At 53.8% G+C, this 19,759-nt stretch overlaps 5 protein-coding genes across 5 annotated transcripts; 3 read left to right on the top strand and 2 right to left on the bottom strand.

The window, feature by feature from the left end:
* Positions 1–317: 317 nt before the first annotated feature.
* KRP23_6293 (tRNA wybutosine-synthesizing protein 2/3/4) lies at positions 318–3,591 on the bottom strand (the record flags this gene model as incomplete). Its single annotated transcript, XM_067891467.1, has 5 exons — positions 318–2,122; positions 2,192–2,296; positions 2,373–3,123; positions 3,199–3,393; positions 3,466–3,591. 5 exons carry the CDS (start codon positions 3,589–3,591, stop codon positions 318–320), a joined length of 2,982 nt encoding a protein of 993 aa, XP_067745820.1.
* Positions 3,592–3,701: 110 nt separating this feature from the next.
* KRP23_6292 (Anaphase-promoting complex subunit 1) lies at positions 3,702–10,098 on the top strand (the record flags this gene model as incomplete). The annotated part of the gene is made up of 3 exons (XM_067891466.1): positions 3,702–9,845; positions 10,005–10,026; positions 10,094–10,098. 3 exons carry the CDS (start codon positions 3,702–3,704, stop codon positions 10,096–10,098), a joined length of 6,171 nt encoding a protein of 2,056 aa, XP_067745819.1.
* A 428-nt stretch (positions 10,099–10,526) lies between these two features.
* On the bottom strand, positions 10,527–12,691 carry KRP23_6291 (Poly(A) polymerase; the record flags this gene model as incomplete). Its single annotated transcript, XM_067891465.1, has 2 exons — positions 10,527–11,709; positions 11,787–12,691. 2 exons carry the CDS (start codon positions 12,689–12,691, stop codon positions 10,527–10,529), a joined length of 2,088 nt encoding a protein of 695 aa, XP_067745818.1.
* A 216-nt stretch (positions 12,692–12,907) lies between these two features.
* Positions 12,908–15,227, top strand: KRP23_6290 (Centromere protein C; the record flags this gene model as incomplete). Its single annotated transcript, XM_067891463.1, has 5 exons — positions 12,908–12,942; positions 13,009–13,089; positions 13,153–13,274; positions 13,347–13,859; positions 13,939–15,227. 5 exons carry the CDS (start codon positions 12,908–12,910, stop codon positions 15,225–15,227), a joined length of 2,040 nt encoding a protein of 679 aa, XP_067745817.1.
* A 714-nt stretch (positions 15,228–15,941) lies between these two features.
* Positions 15,942–19,295, top strand: KRP23_6289 (Cell division control protein 25; the record flags this gene model as incomplete). Its single annotated transcript, XM_067891462.1, has 4 exons — positions 15,942–15,967; positions 16,048–16,108; positions 16,182–16,259; positions 16,323–19,295. 4 exons carry the CDS (start codon positions 15,942–15,944, stop codon positions 19,293–19,295), a joined length of 3,138 nt encoding a protein of 1,045 aa, XP_067745816.1.
* Between the last annotated feature and the right edge of the window lie 464 nt (positions 19,296–19,759).

The raw sequence follows: 19,759 nt of genomic DNA, 5'->3' as shown, positions 1-19,759 counted from the left end.
ATCCTGCGAGTCTAGAGATAATCGAGTTGCATCACCTCAGAGACTTGTACCGCCAAGAACCGTACGCACAACCGTGTGAGCCAGTCGAGGACGGCGTAGTCACCACCGTGATGGAAGCGCTGGTTGAAATGCGCAGCCAAGTCTGGTGGTGAGAACGTTAGTTTGTCGGTCTTGCGTTGCGATTATCATTATATGGGCTTCTGGCTCCGATCGAGGGCACTGATGTATAGCAAAGCACTACGCGTCCATGTACCTTAGTTGGTTTGCAAGGGGTTCGATTAGAGATTCACTTGATTTATCTCTGTCATCTAGGCCAGCTAAATGGGAACGCAGTGAACGTCAGCAACAAGATGATACACTTTTGGGGCGTACGACTTGACCTTCTCCACGTGCTCGCACGTGATGGTCCATTGCTTATCGTACTGCTGAGCAAGTTCGCGCATCGTATCTACCACACGTTGTTCCCACGCTTCGCGATCCTCCACAGCCACGTTGTCGTGAACGTGGAACCAGCCACCGCTGGGTTTCAGCACTTGCACAGCCAATGGCCAAGCCTTCTCACTCGTAGGCAATAGTCCCAGGTTCACACGGTCTGCCACGGCTCCGATCGTAGGGGCCGACTCGCGGTTGTCACCGAGGTACACCTTGCACCTATCTGCAACATGGTTGCGCTCCAAGTTGAAGCGCAGAGCTGCCACTGAGTTCGGATTCCACTCGCAAGCGTGGACAAACGCAGCGCCTCCGTGCACAAGAAAAGGTAGAACGTAGTAACCAATGCCACAGAAGAGGTCCACGATCGTTTCCCCACGGCACCCGATGGTTGCCATGCGAGCCTTTTCGGTGACGTTGCCAGATGAAAACATAACTCGCGTAAGATCCCAGCCATAGACGATTCCGTTCTCACGAATCTCCACCCAGCCCGGGGCCTCTTTGCTGCGTTGAGAGGTAAGAGCCTTTTGATTTATGTACAGCAGCTCCACGTGACTTTGACGCTTTTCACTCGCATCAATGAAGGCCTTGCGTGCAACACGAGAGAATGCAGGCGAGGTGGACGCACAAACGTGTGCCCACATTTCGTATGCGAATGGTGCCCACTCTGGCTCCAAGAAGGAATCACGAGGGATCAGCAAGACGTCGCTCACGAACTCGTACTTCTCTGGAATGGCCTTCACAACCTTGGCAGGGAGTCGATACTTGCTGGCAAATGCGCCGATCATACTGCGGATCGCCTCGTTGCGGTTCAGCCCACTGGTCTTTCCAAACTTGTTTGCGTACGCATCGTCATCTTTCACTACCTCAAGCCTTTGCAGTCCAGTCTCATCCGTCGAGGCAAGCAGCTCACGAATAGCTGGCGTGACAGGAAGAAGGAACACAGTCGTTGGCTTGCCTTCGCCCATAACCTGGCTCGATTGTGCAGGCGTTGCAACATGAACACGCCGGGACTTGTCGTACACCTGTGCCCTCTCCAACAAAGTCTTCACCTTCTTCACTTCTAATTTTCCAACGAGAACGCCTAGCGGCTTGTCATCCGAAGTGGGCAGCACGCTTGTAGAAGGAATATTCGCTGAGCTGGCCTTGACATTGTTTACAGCGGTAATTTTAGGGGCCGCCAACGACAAGTGACACTGAAACACCGAAGAGTAGAATTGGCCGAAGCCAAAGCATTGGAAGCCACCGCCTAAAATGTAAAGCGATTTGTTGCTCGGAATCCAAGTAGTGCTGTGTCCCACAAAAGCAGCATTTTCATGCTTCAGTTCTCCCAGCTCCGTCCACTGCGAAGCCTCGACATCCAGTTTATACACTTTTCGAGTCGCCTTGTCACCATTTGCAAGCAGAGCTGCAGTCATGCCGCCTACCACAATGACTGAGTGATCGCTAATTGAGGTAGCGCTAGCTGCAAAAAGCGCTGGCGGCTGGCTTTTGTTACTGCCGTTCTCGAGAACCTTGCGTTCCCAAGTCTCCCCGACAGTATCGAAAAGCATGCACACAGCGCTATCGTCACCACTCTCGCCGCTGCCATCCACGCCATCCAACGATGACATGCCTCCCCAGAAGACAAGCTTCGTCGAGCTGACAGCCACACCAACGTGATCAAAGCGGTGCGGGATGCTGGATGTACTCTCTGCAGACAGAGAATAATAAATATTTAGTACACTCCGAAAAAATGGAGTAGGCTTGGAGTTTGACTTACCGATTCGACGCCATTGCGGCGAGTTCTGACTGAGATCTAAAGAAAATAGATCTCCGAAAACTCGTTCAGCATCGCGGCCACCGTACACGTACACAACAGAGCCAACTGCAGTCACACCAACACCAAGCATGGACAGAGGTTAGAGCACTTTGTGATTCCAATTCGTCAAGTAAGAGCTTACCAGCACAGCTGCTGTGCTTCCAACGTGGAGAGGGGCAGACTCCTCGCGGATGAATCTGCTCCCACAGCTTGGTCTCAATATCCAACGCATACAGGTCGCCCAGGGGTTTCGCGGGGCTAGCACGACCACCAAATATGATCATGCGCGTTCCTACAACAACAGCGGAATGGTGCATCCGAGCTGATGGACCAGTAGCTCCAGCGGCAGCGTGGTACGTTTGCTTAAGAGAACCGTCACTTGATGGTGCCAGAATTGTCACGTCCGCAATGCGCGTCGTCGTTCCTGACGCAGTCGGTCCCTGTCCACCGAACACAATAATGTTGTCCTGATACTGCACACTCGTATGCCCCACAAGCTTGACGCCGTCCTCGTTCGTCACCTCCGTCCAGGACCTCAGTTCAACTGAAGAACCACTCCCAACTTGCTTGCTCACTGTCGGCTGGCAAAACTTCGCGAGGAAGGCGTCAAACAGTCGGTCCGTCTTCTGCTTATTCGCCTCAAACTTCTGGTTCGCGACATCCACGATCCATTGGAGGTACTCCTCGTCCACCAGCAACTGCTGCGCACTGCGTCCAAGCGGAATCTCTAATCCGTTCGCGGTTGTGCGAATCGCGCACATAATTTTCCGGTTACCAAGCACGACCCCCGATTCGCGGAATCCGCTGGCGATGCCCCACTGCAGCAACTCCTTGGCCGCATCCAGGTCGCGACACACCACGTGCATGATGAACGGCTCGTGCTTGAAAATAACCTGCAAAAGGCACAACAACCATCAGCTCAACACCATAAAAACAACCTAAAAGAGTAAAAATCGTCAAGTGTCAACCATGTTGCTGGTGCTGGAATTGGCGTCGGGTGACTGCAGCGCCGCCTTCAGTTGGTCGAATGTGATGGTACTATGTTCGGCGATCAACCACTTGCCGCCTTTGGTGATCAGGTCCGTCGTCGCTTCATTCCCATTGCCCGTGGCCGCTTCACCGCAGAAAACTGCAATTCGCCCCGAACACGAGCTGCTCGTCACCTGTAGCAACATGAAGAACCCAATAAATGAGCCCAATTTCCAATTGCAATTGCACCAAGAATGATCACTCACGTAATTCGGGTGGTCGTTGATACTCTTGATCATGTCCACAATGGGCTCGTCAATGCAGCCCTTGGGGCTCTTGTCCTCCATCGCCTGCAGCTTGCGCAGACTCTCGCGCTTGAGCTGCGCGAACATCGTCCAGCCAGCCACAAAATGACCGTCACAAAACCGTCATCGAATTTATTTTCCTAAGTACGTATCAGAATTTTCATTTTGAGTATCTACTCAAAAACTTTCCCTGCATCATGGCCGAGCCGCGTCTCCGCGTGCGTTGCGCCGGCGTGCGCATGAACCAGCGCGGCATGTCCGACAGCGGGCACGTGTTCTTCAGCGAGACGCAGTACGCGCGGTCCCCGTTTCTCGTGCGCGTGAGCTTCGACAGCGTCGCCTTCGTGCACCGCGGGACGCACGTCGTGGAGCGTCGCTTCGACTTCCCGACGCGCGTTTTGCACGCAGTGCTGGCGGACTTCTCGCCGCAGGTCCTTAACAATACAATTCACCAATATGCAGGTGCGTCGCTGCCCCCAAAAGCGCGGAATTCGCCGCTCCATCCCCGGACGCACCCGCACCTGTGCGTTTTGGTGCGCTCCGACTGCTTAAACATCTACACTGCAGCCGGACAAGTGTTCGAGGTGGCGCTGCCCTTCCAGGCCAATAGACTTTTCCCTATGGAAGGCCGTGGACTGCTGCTACAGCGCAGTCCGGCGGCACAGATCCCGCCCACGGCTTCGAAGCGTCCGCGAGACGCGGCGGCGGCGGCTCTGGCCAAAAAGAACCGGCGAGCGAGCACCAGTAACAGAGGAGATGGAGACAGGTACAAGTACAGTGCTGAAGACGATGGTACGCCTGCGAGACCAAGGTATTTTACGCTCAGACACCCGCTGGATGAGGTCAAGCCAGTGGCGAGCAAGAGTGAGGAGGAGTTTCTGGCGAGCTCCGCGTTAGAAGCCGTTGCAGTGTTGGTGGAAGGAGCGTCTCTTGTTTTAGTGGCTTTTCATCGCTGGGAGCAGAGGTTTTGCATGTTTCGACTGAGTGAGGTGGAGAGGAGTGGAAGGGATCAATTGATGCCGGAGGTGCGGGTGGTTGATGGACCCACGTGGACGAGATACCGTGCTAGGATGGATTTGGAGGAAATACGGGTGCCGATTGAACCCGAGTGGCTCGCGACGCCCGTGTGGAAATCTCCTCGAGTGGGACCCGCGACGTCAAAGCCGAGGTTTCTGTCCTCGATTATTTCTCCGCCAGCGGCTTCACCTGCACCGCCGTCGCCATTGACGGCTACTCCGTCGGTTTCGTCAAGGAGTGATTCGAAAGTGGCTTTCATTGCGTCCGGTGTTGATGGCTGCCCTTTGCTCTGTATGATGGACAAAGGGGTTGGAACGCTTCTTTTGAAGCCAATCTCGCAGCAAGAAACTGGTACTGCGATGCTGGCTGAAGGTGACGGTGAAGCTGGTGGAGTTCGTATATTACACTGCCGTGACGCTGTTCCGATCTGTCAGCATACAAGGCGATTTGAAGGTGGAGAATGTTCCACAGACAATATTCCAGGTTCCACCGATATTGTAGTTCTAGAAAAGGATGGCACGCTGATGTTATATCGAGCACACCGTCCTGTTTGTCGCCTCGATCTTCCTGCTGTGGAACAGGATTGCTTCGTTGGCAGTGCTGCAAAAGATGGGGCTTCGGAAATAGTACGGCTGATGGGCAATGTTCAGCTAAGCTCAATTGACCGAGGACATGCGTACGAGCTCGTGTATCCGAATTTACGCAGCAGCAAGAGCGGAAAGATTTGGCGGTGCGAGCACCCGCTGAAGGTTGTGAGCTCTCCTCTTTTGCAGCAGGTTTTCGATGTGCTGGATTGTATAATCCCACCTACAGAAATGTGCGAGTTTAAAGCACACGTGATTTATCGGGCTCAACAAAAGACTCAAACAAATCGGAAAGATGATCAGCTTGCAAATGGTGGGGTCGAATGGCAATCTTTTAAGGAGTGCGTCATTAATATGCTGGAGGAAAATGCTGAGGGTAAGCCAGCAGCAGGAGGGACTGGAAACGACGAGGAAACGGCAATCTCGTGTTTTGATGCGCTTTGCCAGAGTGAGTTTCATGGCATGTATCAGTACGAGCATGCAATGCTTTTTGCCACGATGGAGCTGCCCATCGTGGAGTCAACGACAAACAGATCTCCCGAAAAAATGCATACTGACGACATGCGCCAGTGTCAAGCAATGAAGAAATACTGGGAGACAATGTTTGCGGGGCTTCATTTACTCTGTGAAGACCTGAAGTTGTCGATTACACTTGTTCAGCAACGTCTGCAACTAGTGGACATGCTGATGGAAATGTCGTCACTACTGCGTTTGGATTCCTTTGCTGCTTATTACAAGAAAGATAACTCTGTGCTGAGACGGCAAGCGAATATGACGATGGAATTTCGATTGCAGGCACCTACGCTTGGAGAGGGGCTACTTCGCTTTACTTCCTACGGTTGTGTGCCGGACTTGGTTCTGTGGCTACAGAGCAAGATGACTGCGAAATCGCAGAGACTGGCAGCGTTTCCCATGTTATTGGAGGATGATGATCCGCGGCAGTTTTCTAGAATTTCTCCAGGACGTTTTGTAGGCCCCTTTCGGAGGACAAGAGCAGTTTGTCACGCATACGAGCTGATGTTTCCAAGCTCAGAAGAAAACGCGCAGACAAAGGCTTTCAACCTGATCGTTTACCTCAGTCAAGACCCCATCGGTAACGCTCTGTCTCTGGATGATCTTCCGGTAGGTTTAAGTTTTCCGATCGTGCAAACCATTCGCCACGTGAAGCACCACCCACCCCCTTCCATCACTGAAGACGTGAGCGCATTTGTGGGGCGAGAGGATCTCAGTATTGCAAGTGCGGAAAGCCTGGCAGATCATGTTGACTATTCGACACAAAACCAGAAACAGCATGATCCAAAGAGTAAAAGTCTTGATCTCACTGAGGACGACAGTCACGACGACTGCGACGGTCTTGAAGACATTATAAGTCGGAGTCAGCCCCTCTTCCCTACCGACCAGAGAATGAAGGAGGTTGCACGTTTGCTTCGTTCAAGTCGCCCTCTCTGCCTGAAATTAGAGAAGACGCCGGATTTGTCAGACCTGGACTACGCGCAGCAGCAGCAAGCCCGTTTGTTGCTTCTCTGTAAACGGTCTATGGCGCTGTCTGTGGCGCGTGGCATGGTCACACTAGGCAGTTTTGATGTTTCTGCCGCGCAAACGCAGATATGGCGACTTTCTATACCTGCATTGCCTCTAGTGGGTCGTAAACCGCCGGCAAATGCGATTGTGGAGCTCGATCTTTCCGGCTACGCCAAAGAATTGACGTATTGGCCTCAATTTCACAACGGCTGTGCTACGGGTCTACGGCTTCCAGCGCATGATCTCTCGGGCGTCGTCAATCGTCATTGGATTAAATACCATCGACCTTCAGTGAACGATGCTCCACAGCGAAACCCAACGGGAAGTCAGCAGGCAGCAGCGGTCCAGTCGGTTGACTCTGCCGGCCGTAACCTGGAAGAGGCATACGCAGCTCATGCAGGGTTATTGCTGGGAATTGGTCTACGCGGTCACCTCAAATGCTTGTCCATGGCAGATGTGTACAACTACCTATCGCTGTCGAATGAATTTGTGACTGTGGCGATCATGCTCGGTATGGCTAGTACCGCTGCTCACTGTCGACGCAAGCGAAAGCAGAAGACCGCAGCAGTGAAGCCTACCATGACGGACGATGAGCAAGCAAGTGGAGACACGGAGGAACCATCGCTTGGCGCCGATCATCTTTTTTCAGGTTTCCCAGAGCTCTCATCATCCGATAAAACTCCGCTACTCGGAACGGGATTAGAACTGGCACTGGAGCGATCAGTATCCAAGATGTTGTGTCTCCACGTTCCATCGTTGCTACCACCACCATTCGGAGGGTTTTCAGTACCTGCATCCACTCAGACGGCTGCATTGTTGGGACTCGGCATCTTATATCAAGGCACGGGTTATCGCCTGATGACAGAGTTATTGCTTACGGAGATAGCGCGTTCTCCATCAAGCGCCCAATTCGCAGGGAACAATGGAAGCGCGGGTCTGTCAACAGGTTCGTTCGATCAGCTGGAGGGTTACGCTTTGGCAGCAGGAATGGCGCTAGGCCTTGTCGTACTGGGGCGTGGTCAATCTACAGCAGGTGACCCAGGACTGGCTGACTTGAAGCTTGAGGAGAAGCTTCACAAGTACATTGTCGGCGGAGCCCAACAGTATCGGGATACAAACGTGGCTGGAAGCTGCCTCTATCGTGGTCGCCGTTGGCAGGCATTTGGCAGCGGGGGTAATGGTTTCAATTACGCAGTAAACGGCAACCCCACGGCTAACGACACGCCTAACAGCAATACCGGAGCTTCTCCTGGCGCTGGCCGTGACGCAAAACACGTGAACGACCGCGGCGGGGCTCGTGGCGGTGGCGAACACGTTAACGTTGGAGTGACTGCGTGTGCAAGCGCTCTGGCACTAGCATTCATGTACATGCAGACTGACAACAAGGCCGTGGCTGCGCAACTGGTAGTCCCCGACACGCTTATTCTGCTAGACTACGTTCGCCCTGACATCTTGCTGGCCCGCACCCTAGCAAAGAACCTAGTAATGTGGAGCGAGATTTCGCCAACTGTGCAATGGATTGACCAGCACGAAGTCCCAGTGCAGCTACTTCAAGCATACACATTTATCCAGCCGCAAGCAAATGATGCCAAGGGGCAAACGGAGAATCCTAGCGCCTCACCAATGCACTCTGACCTCCACTCAATTTGTGAGGCTTACGCGAATATTGTTGCAGGGGCGTGCATGAGCATTGGGCTGCGGTTCGCCGGCACAGGCAACGTGACCGCTCGAACTACCCTTCGCAAGTATGTTCTACATTTTCGGGAGTTAAGAGCGAAATCGTCGTCGTCTTCTTCCTCGATGCGTCTGCGAGGTAGTAACAACGTCGTTGCTGCTGCGACGGAACGTGCAACTATCGAGAGGTGCTTAGCTGTGTGTGCACAGGCGCTAGCTCTGATCGATGCTGGAACTGGCAACATCGAAACGTTGACACTTTTGCGCTCGATAACATTGAGGCAGCGCGTTGATGCGGGAATGAGCTACGGCAACCACATGACACTCAGCATGGCGATCGGGTTGCTTTTCCTCGGTGGTGGCCGTGCCACAGTTTCACGATCGAAAGAAGCTATCGCGGCGCTCGTAATATCGCTCTACCCGATGCCGCCGATGAATACGGCTGACAACAAGTATCATCTACAGGCCTTCCGCCACCTTTACGTGCTAGCGGTGGATAATTCTCGATTGCTGGAGACTGTGGATGTGAACACTAAAAGAACCTGTGCTGTCCAAGTTCGAGTTGATCTTCATCCTGTCACACTTGGCTCTAAGAGTGAAACTCAACCTACGTGCAAAGTGTTACGCAGCCCGTGTCTTCTTCCGGATATTGCAACAATCAAACGCCTCGTCATCTCTGAACCGGATTTCTACCCGATTGAAATTCTCACTTTGCCGCCGTCTGAAGAGCCAATGTCTTTGAAGAACAGCAACATGAGAACGGCCAACGCTCTTCGGTTGGAACTCTTACAAAACAAAAACTTGGTTTTTCTGAAGCGGCGACAACGTAAAGACTTCGGGGGTCTTGTGGATCTCCAAGAAGTGCACAATGGACACGTGACAGCCCGGGGTGGAGGTAACGACGACGATAGAATGCGGAGACTCTTTCGGTCCTACTTCACGACGGGCAATAGTGGTGACGATGATGACTGTGAAGACGGCGAAGATGAAGCGGGTCAATTAGACGTGGTTGATTGGGGAAGTAGTTGGTGGGCATCCCAGTTAAACCCACGAGGACTGGAATACGTCCGAGAAGAGGCACAATTGCTTATGCCGCCATACTTGAACGCCTTGCATGCGCTCTTTCGGCTGCAGCTAGTGCCGCAGTTAGCATGCGCCACGGAGATCGTGACGTTGAGTCTGTTCAGTGATTACTGCCGCCTGCATGCATCATCTTCAGCGTCAATAACCAAGGACCCGGTCAGACTGGAGGGAAAACCTTCATTATCCGATTTTGGCGTTTGGCTCTCGAATCAAACCGAGGAGGCCCTAGGAGCACTTTGGCATCGAACGTCGCTGTCAATTACTTCGCTGGCTTCTGCGCGAGTCAAGCTACTAATGGAAACCCCATCATCGGCATCACCGACGAAAAGAGCCCAGTCACTGGCGGATGAATTCTTCGTCAGTGTTCTGGTGCGCTATTTTGCAGGTCCGTCGGTGTCGTCACTGCCACTTGCAGAACAACCCCAGCGTGCAGATAAAGATTGGAAGGCCAAGTTTCAACGAGTACTTGCTGCGTGTTCACAAGCTCAATCTCAATCGCTGAGCATGACTTCGGCGCCAGCACGATTCCAGTTGTCAGCATTCCTCGAGCAGAATGAGCTTACGGAAGCTGAAAAGACTTTCTGGCTGAAGTTGGTATCGTTCTTCCTATTTTCCAACTAGCAAGTGAGTGCAGTCGCAGCAGGTAACTACCATGTATGCATGAAAAGACTGGGTTTTGCTAGTGTTATTTAATTTTTATTGTCTTGCAGGCTGAGCAATGGGAGCTGCATCAAGATGACAGCCACCTCTATGATCCACCTGCAAGTGTGTTTCCTATCTATTCACCCCGGGTCGACGAGAAAGAGAGTTCAATCTTCGTCAAAACCGGTGACGGCCACCGCCTGCAGTGTCTTGTCTGGTAGCGCTTCGTCGCTGTCGTTCGCGAGCCTGGAATCATGATCATACGCACATGAGGCTGCTACTCGCTTCTCAAACAGAAAGTCTGTTCACACTCACCATATCGCCGTTCTGCACGCTTCATCATGGTTGTCGAGGAGTGTCCGCGCAAATCCTCGCTGCTGCTGCTACCTCTTTTTTTCTGTGGGGAACTATTTTCTCTTTTTTTTTTTCCATGGCATGGTGTTCCTCTTCTTTTTTTTGCCACGTTTCACCCACGCCACTACTGCCCCGGGCACAACCTCCTCAATTCAGTTTGGCAAAAGTGATTTTCATTTTACGTCTTTTGCGTGGTGACGACACGGCTGGGGGGGCCGCCGCCTGCTCCACGGGCTTCTTCACCACCTTTGCGGGAGGTGAAGTAATCCCTTGAGCCGACGCACCATTTGTCGACGTATTGGCAGAGTTGTCAGCAGCACCCAACGATTTCCCGTCCGGGCTGCCGGATTCAACCACAGCCTTGCCATCGCGATCACGCTTACCTGTAATTTCTGGAGACGCCGACGACACCGTCTTCTTCGGCTTCACAGGAGTGCTGTGAACAGAATCAGTGCCGTTTGTCGCCTCACTCCCGTCAGCCGCAGGATTCGGGCTACCTGGTTGCGAAATACTGCCCTTCCCATTGGCCATCTCGGTTGCAAGTGACGCTGCCTGTTGACTGCTGCTCAAATCCTCCACTCCATCCTCTTGTGAGTGCACACCTTCATCACCCGAAGGCGGAGGGCTTGGTGCCGCGACCTCCTCGGCCTTCTTCTCCTCTTCTTTCTTTTTCTTCATAAACTCACGACGGACAACACGTGCAACAGCGCGTCCACCCATCTCTTCGAACACACTCTCAGGCAAAGACTTCCAAACAACCGCAGTAACTCTCACGTCCATGGTCGCCGTTCGTTTGTTCCAGCGGTAGAGATCGTTGTTCTTGAAATACTCCACCGAGCTGTCAATGCTCACTTCACGACTGCGCAGCTGGCGACGGTCAATATCAAAGCCCACGTAGAAGCAGACGCCGAACTTGCTGGGCTGCGCTGGGGTTCCGCCGTTAGACTGCTCATTCGCTGGAGCCTCACCACCTGTCACAAAGTTCAGTGGGTACTTCTTCGTGAAAGCGCGCAAACGGCAAAGCGCCGGATTGTAGGCGAGCGACTCCACCAGCTTACGCATACGAGACTCGCAAAACCCGCACCACGCCTGCTCCTCGTCCTGCTTCTCCGTGTACACCTCGACTGCGAGGTAGTGTTGGTGGACGGCGAAAAAGTCCGAGGGCTCAAAAAGTGGCCCCCATTCCGAACCACCTTTGCTCAGCACATCTTGCACAATGGTCAGGCCGCGCTTAAACTCCTCCTTCATAACCGTAAGACTGTGCGTCGACACGTTAAACGAGGAATTCATCGACGGGTACGCCGGCGTCAGGATCGGCATCACTTGGTATCTAAAAACACATGAGCAATCATCCAAACTCAGTTATTCGTCTAGAAAAAAAAGCTGACAGCAATCTAGCCAACTCACCGGTTGTGGCCTGCGTTGGCGTTCCAAATTTCCAACCCCAAATTGGCGTCCTGTGTCTTGCACAACTGGATAGCGAGCGGCCACTTCCAGTTGTTCAGCACCATGAAGAAACGCAGCAGCAGTGTCGACGGAGCCGCGGTCGGGTACAGCTGGTTGATGAAGCACACCAAGATGCACCAATTGACACCTCCGAGGTAGCCCATCTTGTTCGAGTACAGTCCTCGACGTTTGGCCCAGCGTCTCACAATACGGAGCACGCCGATGAAGCTCTCCCGGTTCGGGGTGAGCTTGATCATGAGCTCCGTGACTCGAGGGCCATTGAGACTCTTCTCGGTGGCGGGGTCCACGCCCACAAGCACATGGTCGTCCAGAATATTTAAATTTTCAGGGATTGAGTTCCTCGGCAGGATGGCAATTTGTAAATCAATGTTAATCTCCTCGTAGTCGAACGTCAGGATGGGCACGATGGCACCCTCAATAGCCACGAGGTTCGAGACCTTGGGGTGCTGCAGGAAAATGTCCTTCAAGGACGAGAAAAAGTCCTCGCGCGTCACGTGGCGCGGCGCCACGCAGATGGTGTCGATATCCGCGCCCGGTTCGTTCACCCCGAGGCGGTACGAGCCCGACACGAGGATCTGGCCGCCGGCGTCGGCCGCCATGTCCTCGGGCACGCCCTTGTCCATGCACACGCGCTTCACCCATTGGCGGAAAATCGAGCGCAACTCGGCCAGAATCAGCGAGCGGCGCGTGATGTTGGCGTCGGATTCCGTGGGGAAGTGCGCGTCCATGAAGCTTTGCAACTTGGCCGACTGCTCCAGGTCCTTGGGCTCGGGCGGCGTCGTGCGGATGGCCTTGTACGCCTGCTCCAGCACGTGCGGCGCCACGGTGAACGTCGCGCTCTGCATGACGAGAATCGGCGAATGAAGGCAGCCTGTCCGCAGTCCGTTTCGCGCTAATCTGCTTGTGTCACTCAAGGTGAACAATGCCAGCGCTGTCTCTGTGTCGCTCATTGGCGGATAAAGCTTCTAGATTTCATTGGTGGAAAAGAAACATTATTTTATCGACCAATCAAACAACATTTGAAATTGAATTTTGAATTTGCAGCACTTCTCGTGGCCGAGATGGACGACATTGAGGCGCTCATGCCCCGCACCAAGTACGTGCGTGTCCCCCTGGTGCTGGGGGATACAAGGCGATAATTGCTGATATATTGTGTGTGCAGAGCGGCTAATGACCGAGCGCCAGTGGATGGGGCCAAGCTGCGACAGTACATGGCCACCGCCAACACTGAGCACGTCGGAGCGTACGGAATCTTGCGGTCATTTATCGTTTTTTATTTTCTTATTTTATGTTCATAACATTGTAGCCGCTCCGGTGTCGTGGTGCGCGGCGATGTACGCAAAGACGCTGAAGGGTTCGAGGACATTGACGACTTTTGGGTCGACGAGGACTCGCTGCAGGACGACTCGGTGGACGATGACGATGACTGTGCGCGGCAGTGGCTGCAATTTGCAGGAGGATAAGAGATGCTGACCCTGTTTTTTAATTTTATTTTGACAGCACTCACGGTGTCCGATAAGGATGAGGCGGATACGTCGGGGGACATATCGGAGCCGAGCGAGCATGAGGTGGAGCTGCCGGAGATTGACAGCCCCGTGTCCAGTGGCAAAGACAGTATAGACATTGAGCGAGGATCGATTCCAGCGAGATCGCAAAGAAGCAGTGACAGAGGGATTTTGGATATTGAGCGAGGCTCGATTCCAGTGGCATCGCAGAGAAGCAATGCCCGAGCGGAAGAGGAGAAGAAGGTTGGTGCATCTGAATCGCCGCCGCCGTCCCCCGCACGGAGCGATATTTCGTTTGATTTTGGTGGCTCGCCGCATGGCTCCGTGGATATGGATGCAAACATCACTGTGCGTGATCGACGCGGCAAGAAGTCTACTGGAGCTGGTGGGGATAAGGCAAAAACGAAGGCTCGCCGGCGAGAATCTTCGGGCGCCGTTCGCGGCTTTGATGAGGATGCAGCGAGTCCGTTTTCTATGAACGATGAGCCGGTGACTCCACTGTCAAACGGTGCGTGGTGCTTCCGGGTTAATGCATTTTATTTTCAGCGATGACTCATTATACTGCCTTGTTTTTTATCTTGCTGCAGCGAGCGACCGTACGTTGAAGTCAATTCCGTCATTTTCGGGAAAAGACTCGGTCTCGCCGACCATCACCAAGGAGTTATTCAAGGAGGGGGGATACCGCAGCGATGCCAGTGAAAGAAAACCGAAGAAAAAACAGACGAAGAAGCCGAAAAAGGCTGCGGATAAGGGTGGTCGCAAGACACCGCGACTGCGCCCGACGGGAAAATATGGCTACCGGAGTACTCCACCCGCAACCGATACCTCGATCCAGTCCGTGCAGACTGACGATGATAATGACGAGTCTTTCGAGGCGCAACACGACTCTGGTGGCGAGACAGGAGATGACAGCTTTTACAATGAGCCGGACGCGCCGAGTGGCAGGGTTCGAGACAGGTTACCTGACGCCTCTAGGATCTTGGATGACGACGAAAATGATGAAGCTTGGGATGGCAGTGGCCTGCGTCGGTCGAAGCGGAAGCGTTACAAACCGCTTGCATGGTTTAAGAGTGAGCACATGGTGTACGAACGCACCTTTGTCGGAGTGGGAACTGTGCTGCCTACGGTTGTCGGCATCGAACGTCTCGGTGCTGATTCTCCAACATCAAAACGGACGAAGTCTAAGCCTCCGTCGAAAAGGACGAACAACAGCAAGCCCTTGAGACTGAAAGATCTGCCCAAGGACGTGCGAAAGCGCATCGTGGATAGCGAGTGGGCGACGCTTTACGACGGTCAGGCCGGTTGCATGAACGACCTGAACATCATCTGCCGCTCCAGTGAGATCCGTCTGCGTAAGCTCCCCACGGAGGAGAGAGGCGGTGCAGTCGTGCACGCGTACGCGGGGCAGAGTTTCAACCTTTTTAGTCCGTCCCCTTTTGCGCGGTGGATCTCTGGACGTGTAGTATTGCCTCCCGGCGCGTGGAAGGAACCAGAGGGTGTTGGTCAAGCCGTGCAGTTGTTCTACGTAACTGGATGCCAGCCAAAGTCGCTGGAGTTGGCGGTGGCGCCCGAGACCGATGACGACTTTTTCACCAGCAAGCACACGACCCACTTTATGCTAAGCCCAGGCGACGAGTTCTACGTGCCGTCTGGTAATGTGTACTACGTGAAAAACCACTCGGGCTCTGCGGACTGCGACTTGCGGTTCACGATTTTAAAGCCCGAGGCGCCGCAAATGCCATCCGACAACAATGACTCCGATGCGGAGAAGGAGGAGACGAAGCCTGATCCGGAGTCAAAACCCGAAGCAGCAGAAGCACTCGACAACGAGCTGAAGCGCAAGCGAGAGGAGGACGTGGACTCGGACTCGGTTTAGAGCGGTGTGCATTAGTGCTAGCAGCAGCAGTCTCCTTTATTCAGTACTTTGAAGTAGATTTGTTTCCTCTTGTTGTGGTGGACCGTCTCCGTCGTGACATTGCTGTCACACAGTAGGACGAGGAGCCGGAAAACTGTCTGACTCAGCCGGATAAAGCACCGGCTCCTGATTACGATCGATACGGGCATGGCATCTTCGTGGTGGTCTCCAATATGTAGCGGCGTCTCAATTTCAGAGACTCGCATGGCAAGGAAATAAAACTACCATCGCCATTGGGTTTTGCGGCCAAGTGTCCACACGCTGTGACGGTAGCACGTTACAGCGTTTGAAGTTATGCGCGAAAACGACGTCGTGGGCCACAACTGGTAAAGCGTCGTCAACTCGAGCGGCGATCTATGCGCGCACATGCGCATGGGCGCGGGTCTGCTATAAAAGCAGATGGAGTCTGCACGCACGAAGCCTCTATGGGTAGGTGAGCGAGCACAGCTGGAGGGCCTAAGAATACGCGTGGCGCGTGGTTCGGTGTCTTGGTGTCAGACCGAAAGAGAGGGGACGAGGTTGTCAGTGGCAAAGAGACTGAGTGTCGGACAGCCAGAACACCAGCAGGTGCCGGCAGACTGCTGCCTGTCCTATACTGCCCCGCTAGCTTTCCGTGTTGCCAGCTCCCGATTGCTTATTTATCGTTATTGCGCGTCGATCAGCTTGATTCGCGCTATGGATCCTGCAGCTTCATCGTCCAAGTGCGTTCTCAGCTTGCTGGGTACTGGTTGCCAACTAGATGTGCTGCTCTTTACTGACGTATGGGCTGCGTCTGCGATAGGATGGACGACGTCTACGAAACCATTAAAGAAGGAAGCGTGGCTGTCCGAGGGCATTTCATGGTACGAACGAGTCCAGTGTGGCATGAATTGATAGGAATATCGTGGTCTCACTTGTTGTTGGCCAACTTTGCAGTGGCGTGATCGCTACGTTGGTATCAAACCAGGCGAAATGATCATTCGTCGCCGTCGAGACGGCACCATTAAAGCCAAGGTTTGTGTCACAACTTCGTTTATCGAGACCAAGCTCGTTCTCATTTGTTGTTGCTGCTGTCAGATCGACTTGCTAGACACCAATATCAAACTCACGTTCCTCGGCGGCCAGTCCTTGCTTACCATCGCTATGCACGGACGGGATACTGTTTTGGACTTTCGCTCTTCAATTACGCGTGACGAGTGGATCAGTGCTATCGTAAGCGCACAGGAGCGCCCTGGCTCGGACGCTGACTGCGACGACGATGGAACTGAACTTCTTTCTGGCGAAGAAACAGACGAGGGACACAAGCGTAGCTCCATGACGAGCTTGGGGACCGAAAAGACCGACTCCATAGCGGAGGATAGCTACAATGATGCACTACTTGCATTGCAGAGCGTACGTGATTCCGTAATGCAGTGTCATCTCTCGATGAGCGCAGCCGAGGTCGACTCGTTCATTAATCCTTGCGATAACCCCATCGCAGCAGCAACCTCAAAAACGATTCCTTCACTACGACGAGCCCAAAGCGCGACGCGCAGTGAAGAGGAACTTCGACAGAAACGCCTTCGAGCACTGCTGACGATGATCGAAAGCACGCCTCACGGAGGACGTGTTGTGCTCTTGCACCTCGGAGTAATTGCGTCTGCAGGCATCACTGTTGGCGATATGCTGTTGGCACTTGGAGAAAAGCAGCGGGAAAACCCACGTCGTGGCTCCTTCACTCCGCGTACGCTGAGTGCCCAAAAGCACAGCATTGCGGCGTTTGTGCGCGATATTTTGTTCCACCCCATTTACTCGAAGCGCGAGGAGGTCAACACCGAGATTGTTCAGGGGCTCATCGACTTGTTCTTCCCACATTGTCGGTTGAGGCGGTTTAGTGATGATACGGAGTGGCATCAAGTCCAGCCGTCGGCTTCGGTAAACAACACATCCAGAGTTACAACAAAAAGTGAAAATGATGCTGACGTTGGTACTGCAGTTCCGACAACCCCGACCGTAGCACCGCCAACTCCTGCATCGCGTCTTCAGAGGCGAAAGCGACGGAATCACTCGTTCCCGAATCTGGGTGGTATATCTCAACTCACCAAGAGCAAGGGTTTGAAACAGACCTCGGTCGATGACAACGACCGATCTATTAGCACGCGCAAGTTGGAGGAAGGCAGCCAACGGCTACGTGACAATCTGTCTGTGCTGTTCGCACCATTCCCAGACAGCAAAGGCCCCAGCAGCGGACCAACTCCGTTTGTGAGTATAAGCACACCATTCGCCTCCGACTCATCTGATGAACTCGATGTAGTATGCGAGGACATACCGCTCCCCCAGCCATTGCGGAAAGTCTTGTGGGAAATGTCGTGCTCAGAGTTAGCTGAGCAGCTCACGCTTTTTCATCACTCCCAACTCTCGAACGTGTATCCGTGGGAGTTTTTGCACCACCCCAAAGAAGCTGCCATGGAGTTGACCGAGAACTTCAACCGGTTGGTAGCATATTTCGTCTGGTCTGTACTGGTCGAAGACTCTCCAAAGGAGCGCGCAGAGGTCATTGAGAACATTATCTCCATTGCGATGGCCGCAAGTGCATCCCCGCTTAATAACTTTCACCTGGTCATGGCTTGCGTGGGCTGCCTCGGAGATACGCCGCTGATGTCTTCACGGATGCCGATCACGTGGAAGAAAGTTCGGGCCAAGTACAAAACTCGTCTAGGTGAACTTCGACGGCTGTGCGACCATACCGGCGGCTTTGAGAACCTGCGACGCAAGCAGAGCACTGAAAGTGCACGGCCCATGCTTGCCAGCGACGTATCGACTGTCTCCATTATTCCCTTCATCGGCGTTATCGGGGTCATGCTGGAGCGATTGCGATCAATCAACTACTTCACCTCGAAGAAGATGTTGGACTTGGAAAAACTTGAGCGGCAATACACGGTGCTCAATGTACTCGAGAACGCGTTGCTCAAGCCCGCTCCACGGCCTTCTCGGGTGCCTCAACGCGGTAAGGTAGCCCCCATGGAATCGGCGACGGAAATGACAGCTCGCTTGCAACATTTTTTCCGGACACTCAAAATGGACTTTGCCTCGCCTCGACTGCATCAGCTACGCTCGCAGCAAATTTTGGCAAGCGAAACGAGCTCCACGAGCTCAGCGTCGGCTTCTTTTGTATTATCAGCAACCGTCAACGGGAGTAACAGAGGCGGGGCCCCATTGACTGCAACGACCCTGGCAGTGAGCAAATATGACGCGCAAGGTTCTGTAGGTCCAAGTGAAGACTCTGGTTTGGCATTCGTGTCCTTCCGAGACATTTGCGTGTTGTTAGTGTCTGTCCCGGAGATGCGTGAGCGAATGCAGATGGCTCTCGAGGCGCTCTTCGTAGACGGTCGTCAGCCAGCAACGCAGTTCCTGCGCAAGTTTTGGCTCGATTTCAAGCAGAACGTCTGGGTGTCCGGCGTCGGCCCCACGCTCCAAAGCGTACGCGTCTGCGTGGCCGCCCTGTACCAGGAAGTCATGGCGCACAAAATCACCGAGCTCATGCAGATCAGCGGACTAGACGAGAACTCGGCTGAGCTGCACGACGTGGTGTACGCAAAGGCCGTGGTGTTGACCGTGCAGCCTATTTATCTGAAAATCGTGTCCAAGGTCAAGCGCAACTTCGTCAAGGAGGACGCGCACGCAGCAGCACGCCTGCTACAGAGTACGCCAAAGGTTGTCGTCGACACGAGCCTGCCGACCATGCCGTGGAGTAGTTGCAGCTGCACTTCTCCCGTCGAGTTGCTGGACCTCGTGTGCCAGTTGACGACGCTGCCTCGTGCCAGCACCACCAGTGCAGCCACCGCTGCGACCGACCACCAGCTCGCGGCGGTGGAGCTGCTGGGCGCTCTGCAGCATCAAGCGCGACACACCTTCCTCGCCACGAACCCGGTGAGCAGCTTGTACCTCATGAAGCAGATCCTGGACCCCAAGTACCTTCCTCTCGCGCGACGACAAGCGCTCGAGGTCTTTGTCGCGGCGGTCACGTGGCTGCGCAAGGAGCAGAAGCTCTCCTCGGACGAGGCGCCGTGAATCTTCCAGCGATTGCACGCGCATGTACCGGTACAGACAAGGCCTGAACGGATGACAGCCTGGTGACGCCCGACGCCGACCGAATGAGTGCACGCACACGTTGTTTTATGGCAGCGCATGTTTCCTACAAGAGCCATCCATCCCCACTGAATTTCGGAGAGATGGCCAGAATATATTATCTCGCGCTTGCCATCGTCCTCGTATCGTATCGTCCTCACCGTCTTGGCCCATTGCCCCGAGAGTCAGGGCAATGTGCAATAAGCAAGTGAAGGTGTCAACGAACTTCCAGCAAAAAAGTATCTTTTGTAGCACTGCATAGCCGGGGCGGACGTCCTTTCGCCGGCCAATAGAAGCGCCGATCTTGATGCGCGCCGATTTTACCCACTCATCTCGCTCGATGTCGCGATATTCCCATTGGCTGAAAACCCGCACAGTGGGCGCACAGTAAGCGTCAAAAGTTACGG

The sequence above is a fragment of the Phytophthora ramorum genome, assembly GCF_020800215.1.
Source record: "Phytophthora ramorum isolate Pr-102 chromosome Unknown Phyram_PR-102_s0005, whole genome shotgun sequence".
NCBI lineage: Eukaryota > Oomycota > Peronosporomycetes > Peronosporales > Peronosporaceae > Phytophthora > Phytophthora ramorum.
The sequence above is the reverse complement of the archived record's forward strand: the minus strand, read 5'-3'. Positions and strand labels throughout refer to the sequence as shown.